The 12,446-nt window shown below is 43.7% G+C and overlaps 1 protein-coding gene across 3 annotated transcripts in view; it reads left to right on the forward strand.

The window, feature by feature from the left end:
* The window catches only part of TTK (TTK protein kinase), a 100,166-nt gene that overhangs the window by 65,950 nt on the left and 21,770 nt on the right, over window positions 1-12,446 (forward strand). For all 3 annotated transcript variants that reach the window (XM_038397596.2, XM_043510551.1, XM_043510552.1), the window contains 2 exons: window positions 11,267-11,424; window positions 11,525-11,676. In XM_038397596.2, the coding sequence (XP_038253524.1) occupies window positions 11,267-11,424; window positions 11,525-11,676 (310 nt within the window). The remainder of the gene's footprint in view (window positions 1-11,266; window positions 11,425-11,524; window positions 11,677-12,446) is intronic.

Raw genomic sequence — 12,446 nt, forward strand, 5'->3', positions numbered from 1 at the left:
CACTCCAGGCTTGAATTAAACTCCCAAGGTTACAGCTTTTCTCTGACCTTGGCTTGGTAAATGCTGCCAACACCCAAATGCAAAAAAACCCCTTTGAACCCAGGAAGGAGCACTTGGGGATTCCTCCATGTGGGGTACCCTCAAGCCCTTTCACCATCTCCCCCCCCCCCCCCCGCAGGGAAGAGCTGAGAAAGAAAACAAAGGAAATTAGCTATGGCTATCAGCTAATCAAACAACATGCACAAACCTCTTAGGACACCAAAAATCCAATCCTGTTCTTAAAAAGGTAAATTTTATTAAAAACAAAAAGGGAAAAAATACATCTGGAACTTAGGCTTTTGCTAGATTTTAAAAGAGCAATTCCAAAAACCAGGCACCCAAAATAGCTTTCTTGGGGGTTCAGCTTAAGGTTACAAGCAAACAAAAGCGTCTGGGGTTAGCACAATGGAGATCCACAAGCCAAAATAAAAGAAATTACCCTAATCGCGTCTTTTTAGACATTTTCTAATTTTACTTACATATCTGAGGCTCCAGATAACTAGGTTCAAGGTATGAATTGATAATCTATAATCATACCTGTCTTAAAGCTGGTTACAGCATTACTGCTCCATGTCCCTGCAGCCCAGAGAACAACGGACAAAGGCAAAGTTTCTTTCCCAAATTTAAAAGTTCTAGCCTTCTCATTGGCTCTTTTGGTCAGGTGCCCATTCCGTTTCTTTTACTAGTGGTCTTGTTAACCCTTTACAGATAAAGCAAGCAGAGAACAGACACCAAGGGATTTTACAGCTAACTGGCTGACTGCGTGTTCATAAACAGGGTTTTCCGCCCCCCAACCCCTCCATTTATCACATATGTGAAGTCCTGTGGTACCAATAGGTGTTGTGGTACCAAATGATGCTGCAGCACCAATATATGTTGTGGTACCAAGTTGGGTAGTGGCACTGAACTGGGTTGCCATTGCCAGCCAGTGCCACATTCTGCTAGAAAGGAGAAATCCTCAGAGTTCTCCAGATCTTCTAAGAAGAGGCGCTCTAGTTCCTCTTCCAGGGATTCTCCATCAAAAAGATCTCTGTCTCTGGCCAGATCTATAACCTTGGAGATGTCTTCCTCAAGGCTTGGTACGATAGCGCTAAGAGGCTCCTCTGATGCAGGTGAGGCGAGAAAACACCACAGTGCTAAAGGTAAACAGGGCTCTGGGAAGAATCTGGTGCTGTTGGCTGGGGTGTCACTAAGCACAGATCGGTACCATTGCACCTGACTCTAGTCTCCATCATGGTACTGTGTATGCCTCCAGCCTCTTCAGTGCCATCTACAAAGTACCCTAAGCCTCTGGTACAGTCAGAAAAGGACAGACACCCGGTACCACAACCCCGCTCAATGCCATTATCCCACTTCGTACTGCAACATCTATCAGTGCTGCAGCACAGTTTAGTACCCCAGGATTTTAGGTACTGAAAAGACTTAACAGTGTCTGCTGAACCAAAGTCTCTGCTGCTGGCAGTTACCAAGCACCTTTCAGTACTAAGAATCTTTGGTCTCCAGTTCCTTTTACGTCCCCACTACCGTCGCCTCCCTTTTCTGTGGGAGCTCCTCCATTAGAACAAGAGACCGGTGACTATGACTTTCCTCCACTTCTTCCATTTCATTGCAGGATTCTCGGATGCACCCTTACACTAACCCTCTCCCCTGAAAGTGTAGAGAAGGTGTTCTGGGGTCTCATGACTTCTGATGGGAGCAGTCCTGGATGCCACTCCCTCCCCCATGTGGACCTCTGGCCATATTGGGATCCCTGGCGGCTTATCCACCATTTTCTAGGGCCCCGACCCTATCCCATCAGGATAATATAGCGTTCCAAGCTTCTCCTCCCGAGGAACAGGAGACCAGGGTAGACACAGAAGCCACGCCTCAAATCACAATCTCATCTTCTTTGCCGAATGAGACCCTGATGCCTCTTCCTCCACCATCAATGGTTGATGATTTTCAGCAGTTCCAGGACCTCATTAGGCAGGTGGCAGACTCTCTGCAGATACCCCCTGAGGAGGTCAAAGAATCCCAACACAAGCTGTTGGACATTCTGCACTCTGTGATACCCTCTAGAGTTGCCCTCCCTATTAATGAGTCTCTGCTGGAACCATTTAGCAAACCTTGGCTACAATGACACCCACTTGTAAAGGGCTGACAATAAATATTATGTCCTCTTTATGACTCTGAATTTTTCTTCTCTCACCCACTTCCCAATTCTCTGGTTATTGACACAGAGAACAAGGAAGGCAAACAACTCAGTTAAAAATCCACCTCCTCCAACAGAGATTGTGGATTATCAAGTGCTGATGGCTAAGTACAACTTCACCAACTACACAAAGTTTGGGTCTTTCATTGAACACCTTCCTCCAGATAAAAGGGAACAATTCCAGGTCACTGTTGCTGAGGGACAGTTAGTGGCAAGAAGATTGCAGACAGTGCAGCCCGTTTCATTTCTACAGTGGTGATGGTTCATAAGTCTTCCTGGCTACAATTGTCTGGCTTCCACAAAGTCCAGAATATGGTAGAGGATTTCCCATTTGATGAACTGAAGTTGTTTGCAGAGAACCTTGACAAGTCATTACATACTCTTAAATATTCCGGGACCACTTTTCGCTCATTAGGCATCTACACTCTTGCAAACAAATGGAAGGTCAGCAGATTGCAAACAGCTGAAAGATCACACCCTATGCAATTCTCTGGATTCCAGAGACCCACGGAATTTCCCAGGAAGGAGGCACAGGTTCAACAGAAAGAGACCCTAGAAACCCATCTGATATGGCTTCACAACAGGTTTCGTCATTGAAATGACACTTTTGATGGGACAATTGAGGGTTCGAATTCCCCTCTCATTAACCTTCCAGCATCATTGTTTTGCCCACCTTCACCCATTTGGAAACTGACTCTCCCATTTACAGCATGCATGGGAATATATAATTTTGAACAAATGGGTGCTGGAAGCAATATCAGGCTATACCACTGACTTTCCCTCCCTCTCTCCTCATTCCCCTTTCCTGCCCCTCTTCAGGGACTCCTCTCACAAGTGCCTAGTAAGGCAGAAAATAAACACTCTGATTAGGAGCAATAGAACCAGTACCCGCTCAACACAGAGAAAAGGATTTCTATTTGAACTGTGTCCTCATATCAAAGAAGAGCAGCAAGTGGAGACTAATCTTAGATCTGAGACTCCTAAACAAATTTGTGAGATCCACAAAATTCAGGATGGTGACCCTGGAAGCTATAATTGCGTCTCTAGATTCAAGGGATTGGTTTTCTGCCTTCAACCTCTAGGATATGTACTTCTGTATAGCGATACACCCACCTCACAAGAGATTCTTCTCATTTGTGGTAGGCCAGGATCTTTTTCAGTATCTGGTGCTCCCCTGGCCTCTACTCAGCTCCAACAATGTTGTAGAACCGTGTTTCTCAACCTTTTTGATACCAGGGACTGGCTTGCTGTTATCCTAAACTGTCATGGACTGTTTGAGAGGGGAAAAAAATGAACAGTGTTTCACTGGTATTTCTTGCTCTTTTTTCAATATTGCCAGGCATTTCTTTTTTTGTATTATCTGCATGTAAGGCATTTTTCTTTCTTTCTTACCAACACAGGACCAATACTCCAGTTCTGTTTGTTAAAATAAAGTCCAGTTCAATCAGTTATGTGATATGAAAATGTTAATTTGATTTTTAAACATTGTTTCAAATGAAGGGTACCAATAATTTTGTCTGCAATTGTATACTTTATTTTAAAATAGATAATTCAATTGATTCAGTTTTAAAACAATAATGATCAGATGGATTCACTCACCATACTGTTAAGGGAGATGCTTGTACCTATCTTGTAGACACAAGTCTTTCAATCCGGGGATGAATGTTTGACAAGGATACTCGGAGCATCTTTCCAATGCTCAGCTGATTGCAGTTTTTTGTTTTCATTGCAGTCATTGCTGAAAATCCAATTTCACAGAGGTATGTGGAATGGAACACAAGCAAAGTTTTGACAGCGAGTTCACTGAGTTGTGGTTATTCACTTCTGACTGTGATCCAGAAAACAGGTAGAGTAACTTCATGAAACTGTAACTTCGGACCCTCGTCACTTGACAGTTCCAACAATTTGTCCTCCAATGATGGTGAAAGAGAGCTCTCAGTTTCTTGAGAGGAGAATTGCTCATGATCCCATTGCTTTCCTTTCCGTGGATCAGAGTCTGATAGGAAATAGTCCTTGAACTTTTGGAGAACTGATTTTAGAAGGGATACAATTATTTCACATAGGAGAAGCAGATCCACATCTTTACTGTCATCAATAGCCAGAAATGCAAGAGATGGGAACATGTCAAAACAGTCGTGCCTGATTCTTTCCAGACTTGAGCTTTATTTTTTAAAGGCTGTGATCTTGGTAGCCAATATAAAGACACTCGATATACTTCCATGCTTAGAGAGATTGAACTGATTAAAGTGATCAAATATATCTGCCAAATATGCTTTTTGGCAAGCCATTGTAAATCCTGAAAGTATGCTGTCAGAGGGGACTTCTTTTGAGACAGAAAGGCTTCAAGTTCACACACTCGGTTTAATATTTTGCCATGGGATAACCCTGCACTTCATCATGTAATAGTAAGTGATGGTGTTTGGACCCCATTTCTTCACACATTGTAGCAAAGATGCGAGAACTAGTCCATTTGCTTTCACAAAATTCACAATTTTAACCACCATACCAAAGACATCATTAAGCTCTGGAGATCATTTCTTGGCTGCCAAGACCTCTTGATGAATAAAGCAGTGTGTTGCTTGAGCAACTGGTGCAACTTCCATCACTCTTGCTACTACCCCTGAATGTCTGTCTATCATTGTGGCTGCTTCATCCGTGCAAATTCCAGCGTAGTGGTCCCATTCAAGTCCGTGTCCTGTCACGTAGTCGTTTAGGACCCAGAACATTTCTGCACCTCGTGTGTTTTGTGGCAGTTCTTCACAGCAGGGTTCTTCACATGAAACGCCTTCATAGGCATAACACACACAAACAATAGGAGATGCTGCATTAGAAATGTCCATTGACTCCTCCAACTGAATTACAAACCAGCTTGACTCCCGCACCCTTTCTATCAACTGAGCTTTGAAATCTTCTGCAATATCAGTGATTTGATGCGAGACATTATCATTTGATAGTGGAATGCAACTTGGTTTTTTTGGCAGCTGCATCACCCAAGACTTTGTGACAGGCATCTATTACTGAATGCATGATTAGCTCTTCACCACCTGTAAATGGTGATTTGTAGTAAGTTAGTTAGTACTAGATAGAACTTAGCCTAGGAACAGGGCATGCCCCGATCCCCAGGCTTCAAACCCTGAGATCGCTGTAACAAAACTATTCTCATCAGTGATCCTCATAGTAGCTGTCTGAGATGCCTGGGCAAAACCCATATCAGCGACATCCACCTCAAGGCATCTCAGCTCCCTGGTTTCTGGAATGCCCTGGCAGATCATCTCAGCAAGTCCTTCTTCTCTCCCCACGAGTGGTCACTCCACCTGGAGGTCGTCCAGGTACTCTTCAGATGGTGGGGAGCTCCGCGAGTGGAGGAACTCCATCTCCAATGCCTTCCATCTGTCGTGGGAAAGGGATCTAATGTATGCATTCCTGCCGATTCCGCTGGTCAGCAGGGTCCTAGCAAACAACAAAAGAGACAAGGCAAGAGTCATCATGATCGCCCCTGCGTGGCCTCACCAGCAGTGATTCGGCACGCTCATGGACCTGGCCTTGGCTCCCCCATGGCCACTGTACGGATCTCTTCGCAATACCACGGTCTGCTCCTGCACCTGAATCTTCCCTCCTTCCACATCACGGCTTGGTTGCTGAGTGGCTGAACCCGGAGGAAAGGGCCTGCTCCAGCCAGGTACAACAGGTCCTCTTGGAAAGCAGAAAGCCCTCCACCAGAGCGACTTGCCTGGCAAAGTGGAGGCAGCTCTCCTGCTGGATGGAGGAGTGTGGCATCTCCCTGACGCAGTCACCTGTGCAGTCCAGCCTCAATTACCTGCTCCACCTTAAGTAGCAAGGCCTCGCACTTGCCTCCATCAAGGTGCACTTGGCAGCCATATTGGTTTTCCATTCCCAGGTCCAGGGCAAATTGGTGTTCTCACATGACACATCCATCTGGTTCCTGAAAGGACTAGAGCAGCTCTTCCCACCTGTTTGGGACCCGATTCCACAATGGGACCTCAACCTCTTCCTCTCAAGGCTCATAGGGCCTCCCTTTGAGCCACTGGCCTCCTGCTCCTCGTCTCATCTGTCATGGAAAGTAGCTCTTCTTGTAGCCATTGCCTTGCTGAGGCGAGTCTCCAAGATTAAAGCCCTCACTTCGTACACAGTTTTCTGCAATGACAAGATCTAGTTGCAACCCCACCCAGCGTTTTGGTCTAAGGTGGTTTCTCACTTTCATGTTAACCAGAATATCTTTCTCTGGGTTCTCTGTCCAAAGCTGCACTCAACTGCGGAGGAGAGGCGGCTGCACACCGTGGATGTCCAGCGCACCAAGGCCTTCCGCAAGTTGACCCAACTCTTTATTGTGACCGTGGACAGGATGAAAGGCCTACCAGTGTCTTTGCAGAGGATCTCTAACTGGATCACATCGTGCATCCAAATCTGTTATGAGTTGGCACTGACAGAACCACCACCTATAATAAAGGCTCACTCGACCAGGACACAAGTGTCCTCGGCGGCCTTCCTAACACATGTCCCAATCCAGGACACCTGCAGGGCTGCTACGTGGTCATCAGTATGCACATTCACGACGCATTATGCTCTTACCTAGCAAGACAGAGATGACACTGGATTCGGCAGAGCTGTGTTGCAATTGACGTGTTCGTGAACTCCTACCCGCCTCCGGTGGCACTGCTTGGGAGTCACCTACAATGGACTGGACATGAGCAAGCACTCAAAGAAGAAAAGACTGTTACCTGTTTCGTAACTGGTGTTCTTCGGGATGTGTTTCTCATGTCCATTCCATGACCTGCCTTCCTTTCCCCTCTATTGGAGTTTCCAGCAAGAAGGAACTGGGGGGGGGGGCAGCAGTTCCACCATACGGGCACCACTCCAGAGGGCGCCAGAGTCGGTCACCAATACTGCTGAGAGAGAAACTTCTGGCACTGGTGCATGTGGTGAGCGCGCACACCTACAATGAGCAACACATCTTGAAGAACACCAGTTAAGAAACAGGTAATTGTCTTTTTCAGTGTGTCGAATAATTTTTGAAGGTTTCATAGCATCATTTGCTTAGTTGTGCCAAACACTACACAGAGTTTTCAGACGTTCTACATCCTCACTTGCAACAAATCCTTACTTAATGTAAGACTAATCATATTTTTTATCGAAGGATGAACGTTTCCTTTTCTTTTCTCACCCTTCTTCCTTATCATGTTTGGAGTCGCTCACATTTCAGAAAAACCGAGCTTTTGTTAGTCCTAAAAAATCAATCCAGAGATAACTGCTTTGACACTGACATGTTCTGATTTAGCTAAGTAAAAGTTTTTTACTAGAACTTAACTTTCGCTCACTGCTAACTACTTCCTTCCAACAAATGCATGCAAATGTGCTTTGCATATCAGCATGATGGCAACCGATGTCAATGTAGTTAGTTTATGTGTTAATGTTCAAAAATAATTGAATGTAGTGATGTGAAATGCAAGCACAAAAAACCCTTTGCATTTTAAATATTAATATTCTATGTTGGGAAAATCTCAGGAAGGAGACTGGCAAGGAGGCTGTCATGAATGGTGCCTGTCCCGGATCGGTCATTGAGAAACACTGTTCTAGAAAGTTCTGTCGGTAGTGGCTGCTTACCTGTGTTGTTAGGCTATTGTGGAATAATTTGTGTTGTCAGGCCATTCCCCTAACTTGATGGTTGGCTACTCAGGTCAATCCTACCAAGAGGTGTTATCCGCCACAAGATCAACGCTTTCTCTGTTTTTGGAACTGGGCCTTCAGCTGAACATAAAAAATCCATACTAACTCCTGTTCAGAATGTACAATTCATGGAGGCCTTCTTGGATTCCCTGTCATCCAGGGCATCTTTCCCAATGGACAGGTTCTGGACATTGAGACTTTTGTCAAAAACGATTCAAGACAGCTCCCAGACCTCAATAAAAAACTACCTTCAGCTTTTGGATCACATCGCAGCTTGCACTGTTGTAATAGAGCATGCCAGGTTACACCTCCACTGTTTCCAGGGGTGACTCAGAACAGTTTATTTGCCAAACAGACACATTCTAGAAAAGAAAGTGTCTGTTCCCCTGCAGGTAAAACATTCCCAAGACTGGTGGAAGATTGAGCATAATGTAGGGGCAAGGGTCCCCTTCTTCCAACCAGTTCCGACAGTAACCATGACCACAGATGCCTTTCTGTTAGGATCGAGGGTGCATCTCTGTACTCTGACAGCACAGAGCAGGTGCTCCCCCCAAGACACCACCATCCATATCTGCTTTCTAGAGCTCAGAGCAGTCAGAAATGCCTGTCTTCATTTCCTTCTTTTCATCAGACCCAGATCCATCAAAGTCATGACAGACAGCATGGTTTTCATGTTTTGTGTCAGTTGCCAAGGAAGGGCAAGATCCCGTTTCCTCGGCGCTGAGGCAATAAAATTGTGGAATTGGTTCATAAAGTATCACATAGGGATCTCAGTGTATCTACCTGGCATACAGAATGTCATGACCAACAAGCTCAGCATATACTTCTCTGAAGACTGAGTGGGATTTCAATCCAGAATCTTTTGGAGTTCAGGGTTTCCAGAATTAGACCTAGAAACAAAAAATGTCATTTTACTCAAGGGGGAAAAGGGGGTTTAGCTTGCAATTTCCTGGGGGATGCCTTCCTCCAGCCTTGGACGAAGATAAACAAGATTAAATAGGACAAATCCAGAATCATTCTAATTTCCCCAACATAGTTGAGGGAAGTATGATTCCCTTATCTGTTGCATCTAGCTCTTTTTCCCTCCTACAGATCTCCCAATCTTCCTCCGCTCCTCTCCCAGGACGCCTGTAGTCTGACACATCCCAACTTTGGCAATCTTCACCTATAAGATCTGGTACCTCAATGGTTTGTGGAGCTAGAGTCATCTTGCTCTGCTGAATTGTAACACGTTCTATTAAATAGTTGAAAATTTTCCACCAGAACTATTTACCTTCAAAAAGTGGACAAGATTTGACCACCGGTGTGAACTGCACAATGCTGATCCCCAATCTGCCCTGCTTCTGTTTGTCCTGGAGTACCTGCTATAGCTTAAGAAATCAGGACTGTCCCTTAATTCCATCAAGGTTTGATCTGGCAGCCCTAAGAGCCTTTCTTACTACTATCAAAGGGTTTTCTTTATTTTCTCACCCCATAACCACAAGGTTCACGAAAGGCCCGGGGAATCTCTTCCCAGAGATAAGTTTCTCCTCCTATCTGGGATCTGAACTTGGGCCTCAAAAGCCTCACAACCTTCTCTTCCCCCTCCCCCTTTGAATCAATGGCCACCTGCTCCTTCTTGAATTTATCTAGGAAAACAGCTTTTCTAGTGGCACCTTAATGGCAGATTCCCCCCCTTTTTGCAATGTTCTACAAGAATGAGGTATCTTTTTACAACTATCTGCCAGGTTTCTTCCTAAAGCAAGTTCTGAATTTCAACTGAATCAGATCATATACCTGCAAGTTTTCTTTCCAAAATCGCATACTTCCAACCTGGAGCTTGTTCTCCATACACTAGATGTCAGGAGGGTATTATCCTTCTATCTGAATAGAACTAAACCATTTTGTAAATCCAATAGACTGTTTCAATTGCAGGCAGGTCAAAGTGCCCTGAGCTCAATCCACCAGATCATGCAGTGTCTTATGCTGAATAGATGTGTAAATATTTCAAAACTGGCTTTCCCATCATACCTGGGAAGGTACTTAAACTAAATCTTATTCAGCCCTCTTCATAATGTTTCATCATTTGCAAACAGTTACTCCTCAACAGAACATGTGCATCAACTTTTTTTAAGCTGAAACCTCTGCAATAATTTAAACAAATCAGTTGTCTGGTGGACCTGAGAAGCTGGCATCCCTCCCACCCCAGAATTTGCATTTAATCTTGGAATTTGAACATGCATGCACACTCATGTTGTAATTACCACACCCAGGTGTTCTCAGTAGGTTTCTTCCCTATAAAAGTGCTAAAGGGGAAATGCAGGGATGTTATCTTAAAAACAAACCAACAAAAAACCTCACTGGTGTATTTGGATGCCAGTAAAGAAATAATTTCTGCACAAAAAATCCTATACAGTATATCCAGATTACACATAACAATTGTGATTTCAAAGCAGTTTTGGATTTGATTTATGTTTATAGCCCTTCCTGCCAAACTTTTTTTTTTAAAACAGAATTTTTTCTATACTTTTTTAATTGGCAGGCAGTTTTAGTTTTGTGTTTGAACATCCATAGGTTCACTCTCCAGAGACAGGAGCCAAACTGGAGAGGAGGCAGCAGTGTTGATATTGACGTTTAACAAGGGGCCACACAGGGAAAACTGGGACTTGAAGTGTTGGTGGAGACAGAAATTTGGTTTTGAACTTGCATAGGCTACAGTTTTATTCCAGGGAATGGGACCTGGAAATTTGGCTAAGTTGGGAGGAATATATGGGGAGAAAGCAACAGAGGTAGTTATGGTAGACATGAAATGGGAAACGCAGCAGGAAGTCAGAAACTGCTGTTCTCTCTGGAAGGTGTTAAACTTCATACAAAATAATTAGGCAGTAACTTTGTCACAGTTCTCTGTCCAATGGTCATTTGAATTTATTTACTGTTGACTATCTGATGTCTCTTTGGTGATCCTATTCCAGTTCTTGGTAGGTTGTCATAGAAGATTAGGGTTGGAAGAGACCTCAGGAGGTCATCTAGTCCAATCCTGTGCTCAAAGCAGAACCGACCCCAACTAAGTTCACACCCTAACTTGCAGTTTTAAGTGTGCAAGTGGGTTCAGCTGAGAGCCCAAGAACTGCCTGGGTGTAGAATCTGGCTACCTTCTGAATCCCTTGAGGTTGTTCTTCTAAGTGAAGTATTGTAGTGCCAAATATGGAAACTTGTAGTATTTCCTCTGTAAACTAAAATGAAATGTTATTGTTTTCTTCCCCAAAAAGTGCTGTTCGCCCATTTCTAGATGTAGTGATGGAACACACCACAAATTGAAGAAACTTTAGGAATGCATAAAGAGGGCACTTTTGTTTCTCTGCTGTTTTGCAGGTGTTTCAAGTATTGAATGAAAAGAAGCAACTGTATGCTGTCAAATATGTGAATCTTGAAGAAGCAGATCAACTGACTGTTGAGAGTTATAAGAATGAAATTGCTCATTTGAATAAGCTACAGCAACATAGTGATAAGATCATCCGACTTTATGACTAGTGAGTAAACATTTAAAATAAGTTTTCAAACTATTCCTCAAAGCAGTTACTCTCTAAAATTTAATTTCAGTATGATAATAACACTTATTATTTATTTTAGTGAAATCAGTGAACAGCATATCTACATGGTAATGGAATGTGGAAATATTGATCTCAATAGCTGGCTTAAAAAGAAAAAGACTATTAATCCATGGGAACGCAAGAGCTATTGGAAAAATATGTTGGAAGCCGTTCACGCAATCCACGAACATGGTATTGCTAAATATTTCTAGATATTAGTGTAGTACATGTGGTAGAGATCAAATGGATTTTACAGAGTTTGGAGGGGTAGCTGCTCTCTGTGCTTCTGGAAGCTGGGAGGCCTTTTTGGATGGGTGGCTTTATGGCAGAGTCCTTGAGGTTTTGTTTATTTTGTGTATTTCAGAGCAACTCTGATATAGTCCAGAGGCCAAACATCCCTCCGGAAATGAAGTACCACAGTAGTACTTTCCTCTACAACTTACCAAATTTGATCCATGTCTTCTTGACTATGTTATTTGAATTTACCTCCATTCAATATCCTTCATTCCCATTTTCTCTCCCCACCCTACAGAATACATAACTGACTCCTAGAACATAAAACTAGTTGATGACCTATTCAACAAAGATTTTGGGTTTTGGTTTGTTTTGGGTTTTGCTGTTTTGTCCAGGTGGCCTGTCTCCATGGGCCTTAAATGATGATGTCCAGGTGGCACACAGAAAATCTCTTTTTCCCCCCTCCCCCATGTGTACCCAGAAAGGGGAGAGCTTGTCCCTAGCTTGTTTCTGGTACTCTGGACCTCTTCTGCTTTTCTATTTTTCAGGCAGCCTACCTCATCAGACTACACTTAGGATTTCTAGATTTACCACTTTGTGGCTGTAAACTGGACTCTAGTTCTATCTCGATGGAACAGTTCAGGGTGTGTGTACCCCAGTTGTCTCAGATTCTCCTTACAAGTAAAATTAGAGTTAAAGGGGAAGCTGCAAGCAGGTCCCACCAAGGC

The sequence above is a fragment of the Dermochelys coriacea genome, chromosome 3 (assembly GCF_009764565.3).
Source record: "Dermochelys coriacea isolate rDerCor1 chromosome 3, rDerCor1.pri.v4, whole genome shotgun sequence".
Lineage (NCBI taxonomy): Eukaryota > Metazoa > Chordata > Testudines > Dermochelyidae > Dermochelys > Dermochelys coriacea.